Source organism: Cuculus canorus, chromosome 2 (assembly GCF_017976375.1).
Source record: "Cuculus canorus isolate bCucCan1 chromosome 2, bCucCan1.pri, whole genome shotgun sequence".
Classification (NCBI taxonomy): Eukaryota; Metazoa; Chordata; class Aves; order Cuculiformes; family Cuculidae; genus Cuculus; species Cuculus canorus.
Genome location: NC_071402.1, coordinates 161,722,701 through 161,740,068, shown reverse-complemented (window position 1 = coordinate 161,740,068; position 17,368 = coordinate 161,722,701). Strand labels below are relative to the sequence as shown.

Sequence of the window (17,368 nt, the reverse complement as noted above, 5' to 3'; positions counted from 1 at the left end):
ACTCCTCACATTATATGATCTGTTATTCCATAAATTAAGCTTTTGACTGAATTCTGACAGGAAATTTAACACATCTCTTCAGCACACCCCTCTAATCTTTCACTTTTTTAGTCATTCTAATACAAAGTTCCAAACCAGCATTTATTTAACCTGAAGCAATTATTCCCTTTATTAAAGGCTTTCAGAAGTCAGAGCTGGTAACATCCACAGAATTTTCCTCCCTGTGTTTCCATGCATGCTTCTCCATAGCTGCTTGTTCTTAGGAGCTTCGTCTGCTCTGTTTCAGAGTATCCTTGTTAACAGCAGATCACCCCACCATTTAACACAAGGGCTATTTTTTCCCCCTAACTCAATCTACACATTTTTCACGACGTACCTTCATCGGCCTCTTCAGCGCTTCCTGAATATCCACACGCTTCCGCATAATGGTCTGGTCTAGTTTGCGTTCAAAGGCCAACAGGTCCATGTAGGCCTGGGACTCAGGAACCAGCTCCCGGATCTAAGAAGGAAGCAAGGAATATCCAAGTACTGGACACAAGAATCTGCTATGTTCCAGATCAGCAACACTGACACCTTCCCAACCCGCAGACAGACATCTTCAGGAGTTATTCCTAAGACAGCCGTTCACAGTTGGTGGGGCAGTCTCAGGCATGAGTCAAGGATATGACTGAAAAGCTGGACCACAGACTGGCACTAAGGAACTCTGGAAGAGTCTGGCTGGATCCCCAAAGACTGAATCATGGCTGTCTTTTTCTGAGTGAGGCTTAGCCATGAGCAGTCTGGGAGCTGCTGCTCTTGGCAACACAAAGTACTGTAAATTTTTCCTGTTTAGAACTAAAAAAGTGCTGAAAATACAGGGTGAGGGTTTGTGCCGCTTTTTTGAAACCAAGTGTTACCCATCCTCAGTGAAAATTGACATTTAGGAAGTCAACTTCTGTCAACACACAAAATAGAAATTGACCTTCCCGTCAAAGTTTCAACATGACCAGCAATGAGGTGGCAACCTATGATCCTGCCAGTTTTTATTGGTGTTTTGATACATCAGCTATGCTATGTTAGCTCTATTAACCACCCCTGGTTTTATCTTCCCTTTTCCAGAGAGTCAGCAGAGGAAGTGATGTGAAGTACGGTAGGAGGAGGACGTAATGAACTAATCTTAGAAATGGGCAGGTATATTCTTAAATGGAAAAGGTGGTTCTTATCTGAGAATAACTCATGAAGGTGAACCGTAAGTGAAAGGAATTCTAAGTAATTATAATAAATCTACCGGACTGCCTCATCTACTTCTCTGATACTCACTCTAGCTCTCACTTACAGAACTAAAACATAACTGTTAGAATGTTCCTGTTCAGTAGGAATTAAAAGCTAGTTTGTTTTCCCATTTTGCTTCATATTCAGAACTCTACAGATTTAATTTGGCGTAAGACAGGAGCATCTGCGTGACAGATACCAGGCATACACCTCTTCTCTATGCTCTGTAAGGATAGCGTTGTGTCTCTGACAGCACGGCAAAGTTGTTGCCCCTGAGTACCTACGACAGCCTGAGGCATGAAGCTCCAGAACCGCAACAGGTGGCGTGTGAAGTACCACCTCCTTCTGCTCACATTGGACCTGCCATCCGTCAGTGTCACCGAATGTCACCTTTTTGCACAGCTGTAGTGGCAACGGGCACATTCCTTGTGCACCTTCTCCATAGTGCTCATATGTTCCACAGATTTTATCATCCCTTGCCTAGTATTTTTCTTTTCCATCCTGAAGAGGAACAATTCCTCTCTCTGCATTTAGATTGGTTGAGACTACTAAATAAATGACTCTTTTAATCTTATTTGCTTATTTTGAGATCCTAGAGCCACCTGCTTGATTCACAGCAGGACTGAGACTCTGGAGAAGTGGAAACCATGGAGCAAAACCTGTGTTCAGCTGTTGCAGAAAAACTGTATTTTCAACTGGTTGTATTCTTTCACAAAGTCTTCACATACGCAGAATACTAAAAGAAAGTGAACTCTTTTATGAGCAAAGCACGAAGAGTGAGCATTGCCCTGGAAACACCAGGGAGCTGCCAGACAGCTCACAGAATGAAAACAGCCAGGCAATGCTTCCCCAGTAAAAACAAATCTTCAGACCAAACAAAGCCCCCCCCGATGCTTTTATCCTGTCCCACACAGAAGTGAAGATTCTTCAGTTCCTTCCACACAGAGAAAATGAATCATGTTGTGCTGCAGTTAATTAAAAATTCCGGACACAGAACGCAGTTTCAGTCTTTTAACTCCAAGTTCCTGCACAGTTGGTTTGTGAATCCCCAGGCACACGATGAAGCCAGGAGCTGGGCTACCCAGCCCTTATGATAACAGCTGTTCTGCAGCTGTGAGACCACCTTTCTGGGTTGTTTGCAGGGCACTGGGCCCTGGATCTGATGACATTTCCAATATGTTTGTAGAAACAGCAGTAATCTTCAATCAATATTCCTATTCCACACTGACATCTCTTACTACATGGAAGTGAAAAGGTGTTCCCTATTCGATTCCTCAAACCCAAGTGGACATTACACATTATAAGATGTTAAGAACGCATAAGCACTTAAAAATCAGATCAAGACACCTCTGCATATAATTCCTTTAACTGCAAATGACTGTGGGTCAGGAGAGGATCTGGGAGAAGAATTCCACTCAACGGTGTTTCTATCTTCTCCAGACATGTGTCATGGCTCCAGCAAAGACGGGATACTGGGCTAGTGCAAAGCTCCACTCAGGACAGTTCGGGTGAAAATTCACGTTTCAAAGTCGTAAAAATTAATAAGAACAGATTATTATTAAATTATGCACTTCTATCCTTGATTTCCATGGAATTTTCTATTGATGATGACAAAAGAACGGAAAAATTATGAGAGGGGGCACTGAGGACGGTATGCAGGGAACAGCACGATGGGAGAAGCCCTCACAATCCCCTTGCAAAAGCAGCAAAACGTGGAGGCTACACTAGAGCTGGAGTAAACCGATCTGCAGGGCCCAAGAAACAGGGGGGGTCTGAGACCAGTGAAAGGCTGCAACACTGCAGTCCCTGGGATACATGGGATAATATCACAGGACAGCTTCTATGAGCGCCACAGCATGACAGCTTGGCATGCAGTGACAACAGTCTGCGTGCCAGGGAAGGCTTCATCCTAACACTGACAGTTGCACTCCCGGGGCTGGGAGAAGAAAAGGTGCCAATTTGCTTGTGATGCCACACAAGCAGACAGTCTGAAGTCTGACCCTGTCATGAGAACCTGTGGTCAAGATCAAATACCTACCTGCTCTTTCTTCCCAAAGTCTGCCATAAGAAGGCTGCCAGTGTTCAGCCCTGCCACTGGTGCTGCTAGAGGCTGATACACAAGTGTGCAGACCATAAAGAACGGACAGAATACTGATAGGAAACAACAGGAAAAAAAACAGTGCCAGTGACGGAAAAGCTGAGCTTAAGCTGGGGAGAGAGGTTTTCTTGAGTTGCACTCGTTGCCACTAACACACCCCAGATCAGAAACATGAGGAGAAACAGACAGGAGACTGCCCACTTCTGCAAAGAACAAAGCCATCTCCCATGCTCCCAGCACTTCACAGGCTACAAAAAGCTGGTCCCCCATGTTCTCCTGTTGCACACAGGCCAACACTTCATTCCTCTCTCTTGAAAAAAATTATAGTAATCATTTCTGCCACTTCCACTATAAGAAGATGTAGAATCTGGGAGATGCACTTTAGGCACAGACAGATTTCTAAAGGATGCTGTTTGGGTTTTAATTGGCATCCCTAGTGAAGCACGAACACCAGCAAACCTCAGAACTAGATCTCCATCAGCACCTTGGACTCCAGTATAACTGTATCTATAAAACCTTTCACCAGCAGGATTGCCCTTTCCCCTTCTCTTCTCGTGGTTGGACAGCTTTCTACCCAGCTGAAGTCCACCTGTGTCACTGCCTGGCGTTGTTCTGTTGCAGTAGCACAGCTTCATATTTGCCATTGCTGCATGCCATGATGTCAAACAGCTGTCTTGTTCCTGCAGCCTGCCAAGGTCCCTCCAAACAGCTGTACTCCCTGACCCTGATGCGGGCCTGGGGCCCTGGGAGGCCTGAGGACAGGACTTAACCAGGAGAAGCAGAAGCAAAGACAACACTGAGTGTTTCAGCCTTTCCATGGCTTCTGACATGACCAGCAGACCCAGACCCAGGTTTTCCTTCATCTTCCTGCTGTTGATGATCCACTTACAGAAGCCTTTCTTGTTGTCCATCCCCTCCAGTGCCAGGTTCAGTTCCAGCTGATCTTTGACTTTCTTAATTTCATGCTTGCACGCTTGGGTACTGTTACGCTGTTCCTGCTGGCCAGACAATGCCTGCTTACTCCTCTGTGCATTCCCTCTGTGCATTTAAGGCCAGTTGGGAATTCCCTGCCCAAACCAGCTGGCCTCCCATCAGCCTGCTCAACTTTGTGCACATTGGTCTGATCATTCTCCTTTGGCTGGAAGAGGTTGTCCTTGAAGATAGACCACCTTCCTGGAGCCCCTTTGTCCTCCAGGGATCCCCACTATGCCATTGGGATCCTTCTGGGTAGATTCCTGAACAAGTCAAATCCCTCCACTGAACTCAGACTAGTTTGCCGATGCTTTTTGGAACTGGGGGTTCCAAAACTGGACACAGTGCTCTAGCTGTGAGCTAACAAGTACGGAGCAAAGCACAGAAACCAGTTCCCTTGGTCTCTTGGTTGTGCTCCTGTGCACACAGCCCAGCAGGCTGTTAGGAATTCGGGGTCATCTGCAAATTCTATAAGCCAGCCACCCGCTGCCTCCTCTGGGTCACTGACACAGACACCAAACTGACACACTGCTGGGACAGATCCCTGCAGGACTCCTCTTATCACCATCTTCCTGGCAGGGTGCAGCCCATCAGCCACTGCCCTCCAAGCCAAATCATCCAAACGCAATCATCCAAACAGATATTTGCCCACTCGTCTTGGATAGAAGACGGATGTCCACTTGGATACAAGACTATTACGGAAGACAGTGCTGAAAACTTTGCTAAAGCAAAGGTAAACGATATCCACTGCTACCTTTCACTCATAGATCCAGTCATTTTATCAGAGGAGGCAATCAAGTTGGTCGGGCACAATTTAGCCCTGGTAAATCCATGAGCACTGTCCCCTATTACCTTCTCCTTCAGGCATCAAAAATGTGCTTCAAAGAGTGCTTGCTCTGCGATTTTCCCAGGGAGCAAATCTAGGATGATTGGCTGCAGTTCCCTGGATTGTTCTTTTGGCCTTCTGTGAAGATGGGTGCAACGACTGACTTTTTCTAGTCATCGGGATCCTACCCCAATTTCTATGACATTCCAAAGGTGACAGAGCATGCCCTTGCAAGGACATTGGCCAGTTCCCTTAGCACTCTCAGATGCAGCCTCTTGGGTGCTACAGACTTGTACAATTTGAGTCTTCTCAGGTATCCCCAGCTCAATCCCTGCCAATTGCTGGCGGTTCCTCTTGAAGATGTTCCCTGATCACAGAGTTATGAGAGACACCGGTAGTACAGACTGAGACAAAGAAAGCTTTGAGAACTTCAGGCTTACTTGCCTCTGTTGTCACTGCATCATCCAGCCCACCCAGCACTGGGCACATCTTTCTGTCAGGCAGCCTTCTATGACCAGGGTAGCAGCAGAAGTTTTGATTGCTGGCCGTGACATCCCTTGGAAATCTCAACTCCAGCCAGCCTTTGACTTTCCTGACACCACTCCCTATTGGCTCAGACAACATTTCTAAATTCCTCCTTTGTAGTCCTTGCTTCAACCTCTTGCACACTGCCTGTTGATGCGGCAACCTCCACTCCGAGTTCCTTGCTCAGTTAAGTGGAGTTTCTCATGAATCTGCTCATTTTCCTGCATATCAAGATTGACCACTCCTGTGCTTGGAGGGTCCATAAAGACCTTCCAGCTTCCCTGAGCCATTCCACCTTTCAGAGCTCCTTCCCATGGGATTACACCTGTCAGTTCCCTGAATAAGCCAAACTCTGCTGGTCTAAAGTCCAGACTTTGTACTTCATATTCTTCTTCCTCATTCCCTTCAGGATCTTGAGCTTCATTATTTCACATTTGCCACATACAGGGTCTCCACTGACTGTCACATCCCTAACCATTTATTTCTTCTGAGTGAATAGCAGATCCGGGTGTTCCTCACCTCTGTGTGGCGCAGATGGAGAAAGAGGTGGACAACAGCCATGCAGCGACCACACAACAACTCGACAGCTATTATAGTATGGGCTCTGTGTGTAGGGGTCAATGAACAGCAGCAAGAGTTGTGTGAAGGAGAATGAAGTAGAGAGGCTAAAGAGGAGAGCTGTACAAATCCTATCAGTGCTGATGGGAATTTGGGTCCCAATGAGAAGAACAGCAGCCAACACTGAGAGAAGCAGGACACAGAAGGAGAAGCAGTTTGCCATTTCCAAGCTTTACTCCACTCAGGAAGTTCAATGGGGAAAAGCAGAGACACGTAGCTATGGAGTCACAATGGTTTACAGCTGCGCTCCTTGACTCAGGATGGGCAGGCAAGGAAGCTGAAGGAACAGAATGATGAATCACCGTCACAGTGCCTGTGAGAAAGAGTGCAATGACTCAGAACTAAGAGAAAGTAGGACATCGACCAGAAGTGATGAGGAGGTGAGACCTGGAGAAAGAAGAGGTGCAATCTTATATGCAGTCGTGTTTCTCCTTGGACAGCTCGTAACCCAAGGTGGATACTAAGACACAACTGCTAGACCAGGGTCACAACAGCTCTATCAGCTCCAGAGATCCAGGTCGCCAGCTATGACAGAAGGTTTTTCCAAAACTGAATGAGGGTTTCTGTGGCCTGAGAAGAAGAGAACAAGGGAAGAAACACCCTGGAGGTGTTGAAGGCCAGGTTGAATGAGGCTCTGAGCAATTTGATCCAGTGTAATGTGTCCTTGACTGCAAGATAGGTTGGAACTGGATGATCTTTAAGGTCCCTTCCAATCTGAACCATTCCATGATTCTATGATTCAGAGGTAAGGAAAATGGGATGGGGTCCAGCTTGCTGCACATAAATTGAGTTAATGCTGAATACACTATAAAAAAATGCTAAGCCTTGTTACATTGCAGCACGTCAGCCTTGGCCTATTGAAGTCTCTCTTTTCATTAAAGCTACATTTCAGGCAAAAGGTACACAGTAGATCCAACTGACGTGCACCGAGTAAAGCACCTGGCATGCAGTCGTAAAGGGAACTGCTGCTTCAAACTGAAAAAAAGGGATGAGAACAAGAACAAGATGTGGTAAGGAACTGGCATAGAAAGAATGAAGCAGGAAGCACCTCACAGACCATTTCTAAAACTGATTTTATTCAGATATTTCCGTTAATAGCTGCAGCGCAGAAGGGAGAAGTGCTCTAGCAAAACTTAATAATGACAGACTTGGGTGTCACTGTCAGTACAAGGCAGAAGACAGCATGAAGAACATACAGAAACTGAGAACTGTGTAATAGCAACAGGGTAAAATACAACATTACAAAGCACAGGATTGTGTTTCTCAGAGCCTACACCCATAATTCCTGCTCTAATATGGGAATCTATCAGTTGCAAACAATAGAAATTAAAAATACTTGTAAATATTAATCAGTCACAGAATGACCGTACACTGCATCAATGCGGTAAGGCCAGAAAAAGCAAGCTGTGATCCCAGTCTGCACCTCCACCTGTTTCCAGGAGAGAGAAAAGTGCGTCAGTGGCACTCAGGCCCTGATGCTTCTGGTAAGCTGGAATGCTATCCACTGTTCTGGACTCCCAAGAGATAGATCTAAAGCGGTTCACAAGCAGCAGATTTACCCCAGAGCAGATAGAAGGAAGGATGTGAGGGTCAGGACTGTGGGAGCCCCTCTCACTTGGGAAACCAAAGTACTGGCCTTGCTGAGCCTAGGAAAAGGAAAAAATGAGCTGCTGGATCTGGAGCATCGTAGGAGTCGGGTACCTAACCAGCCTGAGGCAACAGTTAAGTTGTGGCTTTCCACTACAGAGGGAACCAGACTGCATGTGCCAGGAGGTCCATGCAGTTCTATAATCCTACCTTCCTACGTGTAACAGCTTGTTAGGTTGAACTTTCTTGTATGAAATTAAATCCTCCTGAAATAGCTGACCTGTAGCCACTGAGCTGCTCGACCCTGATAGAAATACACTCCAGCAGTATCAGACAGGTTTGATCTGAGAGCCCCAGAGCCCAACGGCAGGTTATCTGTGCCAGCTGCCTGACTCGCTATCACAGTGAGGAACACTGCAAACCCAGCTCCTTTTCCACTACTATATAAAACCGTTTCCAAGAGTAAAATGTATTTAATGTCTCCCTCTCTCCCTTTCACAGTTTCCAGGGAACACAAAAGAGAACAGATGCTGGCTTGCTGGAAAGCACTCCAGAAACAGCTCTGGAAAGCTGGAAGTTTCATGTACATTTCACAGACACCAGTGCAAATCTCCCAATTGACAGGACATTGACGCACACCGCATTTTCCCATTTCATAAGCAGCAAGCGTAAGGAGGTCCCAATACTCTGCCTAATGGATACCTCAATCTGATGCACCGGATCATCGATACCAGCACTCCAGCTGCACTGATAAAACCTCTGCTGCAGGCAGAACTCCCACAATTGGTGCTGCCATATCACTCCATCAGTTACAATTATTGGCTGACAGCAACAAGGATACTGGAAGGCAGGAATGCTTGGAGATGTCAAGGAACTACCATCTGTACAGCTTTTTGACACACTTGAACAAGGCTCTACCTACTAAAGAATTATCATGGATGTGTTATATAGGGGCATATGTCAGATGTTGCCCAAATGGTTCTGCTACCTCCGTATCTATCTTCTGAAGGCATGAGGCACAAAAAAAAAAAAAAAAAGCCCTGAAAGCGACCTGGATTTGAAGTGATAACCTCACCGCACAGGATGCACAATTGTCCATGGGAACAGTTTGTGTGGGACAGACAGCACCAACCACACAGCTTTCATCCTGAGAAAGCACGGACTCCCAGCACAACAGGAATGGGAGTCTAAGACAAATACCATGGAGGCTGGGAGCAGCTCAAAGCTCCAGATCTAATGGCAGTGTAGACCTTTTAAAACAGCGCGAGACACCCAACAGCTCCCCTCCAAGAGGCTGTGCCTGCAAAGGGGGTGGGAATTCCAAGGAAAGAGGTGATAATATGAGATCAGGAGTGCCACAGTGGGGTCAGCTGCTCTGGTGGCTGGCGCTAGGTACCTGTAGATCATCACAAAGACAATTTGGAGGCTGCCAGCTAGTTTCAGTTTACACGAGCAGTGGAGAAGTAGACTCAGAAAAGATGTGGAGGCCCAGAAAAGGCACCAGAAGCCAAAGGAACTAGGACGAGGATGTGATGAGGAAGGATGTGTTTTGAAGACTAAGGAAGCTTCCGTTTTGGGACCAAGTAGGTTTTGGGGGAATAGTATTGAAGAGAGCAAGGGAAAAGAAAAATCTGAGAATAATGAAAGGGAAGGGCAGCAGAGAGAAATTCCAGTGTTTAAAAAATAAGTAGAAGGTTGAAGCTTTGAGGATCAAACTTACGCAGACACTAAAAGCTAGACACATCCTTAGGAATAAGGGAATTAATACCACTCTGGACAATGCAGGCCCCTTGAACTCTGCTGTTTACACGGGTTCGCTTCAGTTCTAACTGGACACAGTCGCAAAATCTGGAACCTGGCAGCTCCACTAGGCTAGAGACCTGTGTATAAGCCCATCTCCTCCAGGCGCAGCTGCCCTCCGACCCAGCTTTTGGCCAGCCTCGAAAGCTGATCGGAACCATCCCTGAGCTCCAGCGTCATGCCATGCGCGTGGCAGCCCAACACCGCCATCCATCCAGCAAGCGGCAGTGCCAGCTCGGCTCACCCAGCGCGCGAGGCCGAGACGGGCCAGGCTGCGCTCCACGCTCCCAGCCCCCGGCCCCAGCCCCAGCCTTGCTCTCCAGACTTTCCCCCACCGCTTACTTACTTTTTAATTAGATTTTTAAACAAAAAGTGAAAGTATTTTCTAACCCCCCTCTCGCTACACTGTGATGCTGAACGGATTGCGAAGGGAATAGGAAATGAAAGCGACTCACCCTCTGAGGGAGAATTTTGTCAGCCATCTTCCTCCTCTTGGCACTGTACATTTTTTAAAGAAAAAAACACGTTACCATGGTGACAGATCTAGGAGTAACGAGGCCACCTGCTAAATTATCCTGACATCTCCACATGCTGGTGCACAGCTGTGCCGGCATCGGCAAAATGGGCTGCCCCTGCCCAGGACCCAGGACCCTTCCCCGCAGCCGGGGAGCAGCCAGCCAAGGACAGACTGGGTCTGTCTGGGATGCATCTTGGAAAGAAGTGGGCAAGCTCTCCAATCGCAGCATCCTCTGTGGTGCAGGGTGGCAGCGTGTGTGAGTGCATGTGCATGGGCTGGCTACAGATACAGAAGGAGCATGGAGGAGGGTGGCACGCATGTGTGGGAGTGTGCCGGGTGTTTCTGTGCATATGCACATGTACATGGCCAGGTGCCTGCCACGGAATGGGAACCAGCTCACGTGGATGATACCATTCACTCGTTCATGCCTCAAAATGAGTACTCATGAGAACACACACATCTGTATTCCATATGATGTATGGAAACACACACATCTACACACCCTTCGCTACACCTATATGCTTGTTTGATTGCACTGTGTTTGTGTGAGTGACATACAAGGGTGAGTGAGCTGATGTTTCCGTTTGTGTTTGTCTTCAGCAACACACATGCAGGAAGATCTGTGTGCCTGCAGTGTCCATACCCACAAATTTATGTATCTGTGCTTTTAAAAGTACGCTTGTATCCATGTCCATACACACAGATGTGCATGTGCCTACGAAACAGTGCTGTCAGGAACATTGCCAAATATGCTGTTCTCCAAATTCCTCAGATCCTAAGAACCCTCTGTGCCCACCAAACCTTCGCTTGCTTTCCGTAACAGGGCCAAGAGGGAATTTGGGCCCCACTCTTCACTTCTGTAATTTGCGAGGCCTTTATCCTAAGCAGGAGATGAATTGCTCCAGCGGGGGCAGACAAACAGGAGAAAGCAAGCCGCCTGCTGCTGCTCTGCTGTGTCACCAAGATGCCCCTCCTGGCTGTTTTCACACAGGAACTCTATCATCAACCACAGCCACATAAAGGCTGTTTCCACACACACCAGCATGGCACATTCCCTTCCCACCTCTGCTGATAAGCCTGACATAAAACACCAGATTCCTTGATTCTTCCCCATCCTCACAGATGCCAAGCTTGAGGAACCCTTTGTGCCTGAAGATGCAAACCACATCCTCCCTCGGGGCAGAAAATTCATCCATGCAGTCACATCCAATTTCCCAGGTGGACAAAATCCCTTTTTAAAAGCATGGAAATAATGGAATTGGAATGTGCAAGATGTGAACCTCCAATGCCTTCCATCCCTCGCAAAATCAAATCTGCACTGAAACACTACACAGAATCTGTGAGAAATGCCGGAGCACGTCCGCTCCTCCTCCCACAGAGGAATGGTATTCGCATGCACCTCCAACAAACCCAAAGGCTTGCCATTAAAAAGCAAGGAATGAACAAGCAAAAATCCCCCAACAACTTGGGTCACAACCCACTCTCCAGGAGTCCATTCCAGAAATGAGATTCTGGTCTCCACAAAACCAGCCAAGGCAGGATGATCACACCTTCTTGGCACATTTGTGCCCTAAAACACAGGATTCAGTTACTCCCAGAACTGATCCAAGGTCCCAGAAAAGTTTGCCTGAGAAAGCAGAAAAATGTCAATGGGAAACAACAGGGAGATGGAAATGAATAAATGAATGATGGGAAAACATTCACCACATGGTCCAGAGGGACAGTATGGCAAAGGAAAGAGAGATACTGTCCCCAGTCCCTGGGAGGCACTGGTGTGAACTGGGCTTACGGCAGCAGGGGTTCCAAGCACTAGAGTCAAGAACTGGAGAAGGGGTAATGCTTCCTTCTGCTAGCCAGGCCATCAGCTTCCAGAAAACATTCCTCTTTACTGATCCCTGGAAGCCAGTTATTGACTGAGGTTTCCCCTGATGACCTGGCAGCGGCCACTTCCATGCAGTCTCCCAGCGTCCCTCCCAGGAGGGGCTATGAAATATGCACCTCGGCTAGCGCCAGGCAAGGCACACACGCGTCTCTCTTGCTCATGTGCTGCACTCACACACATCCCTTCTGTATTCAATCTTATTCAATCATAACAGATTGATACTCTCAAGATGGGTGTCCTTTCCAGATGCATCCCAAATAAAGCATTCCCAAGCCTGGCTTGCTGATTCTAGGCACAAAATCTGGGCAGAGCAGAGGTCCTGAAGCACTGAGCTGAGGGAGTCTCATTCTGCCTATGACTCAATGCCATGGCACCACCAGAACCCTGAATCTCTGCATGTATCCATCATGATTCTACAGAAGACCAAGATGACTGTACCCTCTGTATTTACCCAGAGCTGGATCAAGGCTGCTGAGCACTAACAAACTGCAAGAATTAGTACGTGAACTGGTACTTACAAGCACCCAGCACCATATGAAGTGGAGGGGTGTTACAGAGAAACCTCCTTTAAAAATTCCCTTCAATTCCATGAAACTATTCCCTACGCTTCTCTCTCCATTTTATATGTAGGAATGCCTGCGACAATTCCAAGCTTTATCACCACTCTCCTGAGTGACCACAGTATAAATATTCACGTGACCAACCAAAATTTGTTCCACTTGTCTCATTTCCAAACTCTTTCGTTATCCAGTCAGGATCAGAGCTGCCGTTCAGAGAGATAATGAGCAAATGGTAATTGCGCTGCATTAGCAGAGAACTGCTCATTCACTTTAAAGGCTAAACGTAGCAGCGAGATTTACAGCCCGATAAACCTGCATGGTAGAAGCAATCTAACAGCCAAACTAGACATTAACAAAGGTCGGGTTGTTCCAGACCATTCACAAACAAAGCAGAGAATAAAATTCGCCCCTGTTTTTCCTGCTTTAAGACACCGGCAGTACATAAACCTTCTATTCTGCCTCATCCCATCTCAAAAGTCTTACATATGCCTAAAAATCTTTTTTCCTTCCTCAAATTGTCCTCCCGTGTTTCCTCTATGGATCACTCACCTCCGAGTGCGGTTCTGGGTGGCCTGCTGCTGCTGTTGCACTTGCTGCTGGACCTGCTGCTGCTGGACCTGCTGTGGGGCAGTGCGCTTCCGTGTTGTCTCCATCACCGTCTGGGGCAGCCCAGGTCGCACTGAGGGGCTTCCGACATATGGGGCCCCAGGGGGACCCATGGGAGCCCCCTGATGGGGCATGCGAGCTCCCGATGGCATCCCAGGGCGCTAGAGATGAGAAGCAGAACAGAAAGAAGAGCCAGTTTGGTCCCTGCTTCTTCCGCCACAAGACATCTGTACATCACCAGACAGAGCCTCCTGCAAATTCCCCATTTTGACCATCGCGATATGCACTTTGCAGCAACACAGGACCATAGGAGGTCTGGACTGACATTCCCTGGACATCAGGAAGAAGGATTCAGTGATAAAGTAGATAAGACACGGGGATGAAAGATGCCAGGTTTGGGAAAACACCTGATGGTCAGTGCCATATCCAGGCCAGCTGACAGCAGAAAGCTCTACTTTCGGCCTGAGGAAAGAGTTCCATGGCAGTGATGCACAGTCCAAACAGGAGCAGTTCCCTGCTAACCAGAGCTACGAGCATGCTCACCTCTATGGCGCCTCAGGCTGACCTGCAGGCTGCTTCAACCAGCAGGGAGACTGCAATGAGCAAAGGTGAACCATGAAAACACTGATAAAACATCTTCCAACCAGAGTTCTCTCCTTCCCTACACCGGAGAGCTGTGTAAGTTCATAAAGTGACAAAACCCCTTTAAGAAAAGGCCACATCTCTGATCAAGCCCCTATAATAAAAAGAATGTGCCGGTTTCTCTGCAGTCCCTTTTGGCATTCCAAAGCCATAGCCCTAGCATGTTCACTTCAGCGTACCCTGGGGAGACACTCGGGTCAGACCACATACTCATGCTTACAAGACACACAGTAAACTCAATTCTAAATCCAAAAAGTCTATGGCTGGCAAGGAAAAATAACCAGTAAAATAATTACCACCTGCAAAACATGATTTAAACAGAGAGAAGAGCTTCACTTCGTGGTAAAAATCTCAAAGATGTTTATTGTATGTCTACATATACGTGAAAATACAAATACAGACATGCTCTGCAGGCACCTGAACCACTGTGTAAGAATCACACACAAAACCTTCTGAAAGGCCAGTCCCTCTGCAAAGTCTTTCAGGGAAACCAAGAGGCAATAGCATCTGTAATGGATAAATAACTGGTTAAAGTATAAAAATGAGGAAAAAGTAACTGGTTCTGAAAAGAAAAGGAAGGCACAGAGTTTTGCTGGGACTCATGCTTTTACACATGGAAAAAAGAGAAACAGCAAGGAAATTACAAAGTTTGTTAGTGACTCTAAGTTATTTGGGCTGGCAAAGAACAAAAGCTGGCTCCAAAGAACCGCAGAAGGGCTTTATGACACAGAATGAGCACTTTTAAAGCAAAGATAAAATAGGTTTCGGTACATGTTGAAGGGAATTGCATGGGAAAACCCAATTCAACCGTCACATATGAAGCAACATGCTCTGAGCTGACTGCTGCCCGAACAGGAGCAAGATCTTGGTGTCTAAGCAAATGCTTCCAGCAAAAAAAATCCAGCACACTGCTCTGTAGAGGTTAAAAAAAAAACCCATTAAAGAGGAGAAGTGGCAAGGAGGGGAACAGAGAGTGTCACTATGCCACTCTGTGGGGCTGGTCCACATGCCAACTGCCGTGTGCGGCTCTGGTTCCTGCAGCTGTGACAGCAGAGTGGATCCAAAAAAGTACAAGGAATGGCATGGAAGTGATTTAAGATAAGGAACTCATCCACATACGTAAAAGTAAGTATAACATGATCTTCCATCTGGAAAGTGGTGATCCAAGATAATCTGAAGGGGCATTTGCTGGAGCTCTGCAGAATCAGGAACAACCTGGCGAGGGCAGTTCGGGATTGACCCGTCCCTGTCCCTTCCAGGTCATGAACTTCTGACACGGAGGAGGCTATGGGCTCACAGGTAACCAAAAGAGGCGGTTTGTCCCGCAGCAGGCAGGCAGCCTGTGGATCCCCTTTCCAGAGGGGTGCTAATGACATGGAAAACACACATTGCTCAGGAACTTCTCTGAGTTCTAAATATAATTGGGACCTATACCTCCAAATTAATCACTCAAATCCACTGTAGCCCCCAAAGCCCCAGCTTGGTGCCCTCCCTGATCATCACAAGCCTTGGATATTTCTTGTGCTTGGATGCATGAAGCAAATGGAGAAAGAACAACAGGGAGCAAACAATCAGCAAAGAAATGATGGCTACAACTGGCAGGGAAAGAAAGCTGAGGTAGGAGGGAGATCAGCCAGGAAGCCCAGCAGGTGAACTTGGCAAGTATCCACATCAGAGACCAACTGCAGGTATGGCTGTGGAGCAGGCAAGCAGCAGGAGGCACTAACAGGCTGGACTCAGGCTTTGTGCAGGGCTGGAAAGACCTCCTCCCATAAACAGGGAGCTATGACAACTGCTGCAGTAGAGTTCCAGCTCTTCGTTCCCATGTCCTCATTCCCACCCTCTGACCCAGGCAGAGACAGCAGGAAAAAATGGTCCGGAAAACGCTCCTCATGGCAGTGAGTGTTTGAGAGCTCTCTCATCTCTGTCAATTTGCACACTGTGGCTCTCCTCTGGACGAGAGCAGACTGCTGAGCCCATCAGTCAGCTGGGGACGTCTGGTGGTTGTGCAGGAGAGAAGATCTGGACACAGCCATCTCACATTCACCCCACCTGGAGGCTGTCTGCCCACATAGATCATACTGCAGGCCAAAGTTTCTGCTGCTCTAAAGAACACCTCAAGGCCTGGGGAACAAGGTCAGCAAGTCCAGTCTGCTCTTGATCCAAATCCAACATCTCTGAACCCCCTTTATTAGGCACCAAAGCAGAGAAACACAAGGAGAGGATGGAACTGAGACACACAGACAGGTCACAGAATTACAGAATCATGGAATGGTTTGGGTTAGAAGGAACCTCAAAACCCATCCAGTTCTAACCTCACCCTGCCATGGGCAGGGACACCTCCCATTGGATTAGCAGGTACAAAGCCCCATTCCCACCTGGCTTTGAACACCTCCAGGGGTGGGGCAACCACCACTTCTCTGGAAAACCTGGGCCAGGGCCTCCCCACACTCACAGGAAAATGCTTCTCCCGAAGATCTCATTTCAATCTCCCCTCTTTCAGACCAACACCATTCCCCCTCATCCTATCCCTGCACTCCCTGATCAAGAGCCCCTCCTCCAGCCTTCCTGGAGCCCCTTTTCATACTGGAAGCTGCCCTAAGGTCTCCCCTGAGCCCTCTCTTCTCCAGGCTGCACAACCCCAACTCTCTCAGCTTGTCCTCATACAGGAGGTGCTCCAGCCTGGAGCACCATGTCAAGCAGAAACACACTCAATCTCACCCTCATCCACCCCATACCTTCCCCTCCCTTCCCACGTTCCCATGTCCAATAGCCCCACAGATACAACACTGCTCACTGTGCAGCTGCCCCCTCCCTGCCTGCCAGCCACCCAAGATACAGAGATGCCTTCTCCAGCTAAATATTTATAAACACAGAACACACAAGCAGCACCCTCCCTAATCAAGAAGTGGGTTTTGCTCTCAAGACACATATGCAGGACTAGCTGGGGACAGAGAATACACTCAGTTTTTCACAATAGCCAAGTCATGACACTGGAGTATGACAACAGTGCAAAGTCTTTCGGGAGAGATGGTGGAGGTGCCCCTGCCTGTGGGTCGGGATCCACCTCTCCCCTCCTCCTCAGAGGGATGGAACCTGTCCTGAACATTTATAATCCATAGTAAATGCTGCAGTGCAACACACCCTCCTTCCTGGAAAACCACCTACCCCGGGCCCCCAGCTCTGTCCTGCGCATGGTCCTGTCCCCTATTTTCCTCCACGGATTCTGTATGCATGTTTTACTCTGCATGACTTCATACACATTACCAGACAGAGGGTAAACCCACCACAAACCATCAGGAATAAATCAGCTAAATACAAATTCTTACAGCTCTGAGAAGATGAAGCATGGAGCAGAGCAGAGCTGTTGGCAGAAGCTGGGCAAGGCCAGACAGCATGGCACACAGAGAAAGGCACCCAACTGATACCTCATGGATGTGGGCTGGTCCCTAAGAATTCTGCCAACTAACCGTGTTCCCACTCA

The 17,368-nt window shown here is 47.7% G+C and overlaps 1 protein-coding gene across 8 annotated transcripts in view; it reads right to left on the bottom strand.

Annotated features, from left to right (window-relative positions):
- The window catches only part of SMARCD3 (SWI/SNF related, matrix associated, actin dependent regulator of chromatin, subfamily d, member 3), a 73,662-nt gene that overhangs the window by 27,273 nt on the left and 29,021 nt on the right, over nt 1-17,368 (bottom strand). For 5 of the 8 annotated variants that reach the window (XM_054058439.1, XM_054058438.1, XM_009563686.2 and 2 more), the window contains 3 exons: nt 13,186-13,403; nt 10,133-10,175; nt 377-499 (listed from right to left, as the gene is read on the bottom strand). In XM_054058439.1, coding sequence (XP_053914414.1) covers nt 377-499; nt 10,133-10,175; nt 13,186-13,394 — 375 coding nt within the window. In that variant the 5' untranslated portion in view covers nt 13,395-13,403. The other 3 variants (XM_054058433.1, XM_054058435.1, XM_054058440.1) reach the window with 3 other exon arrangements.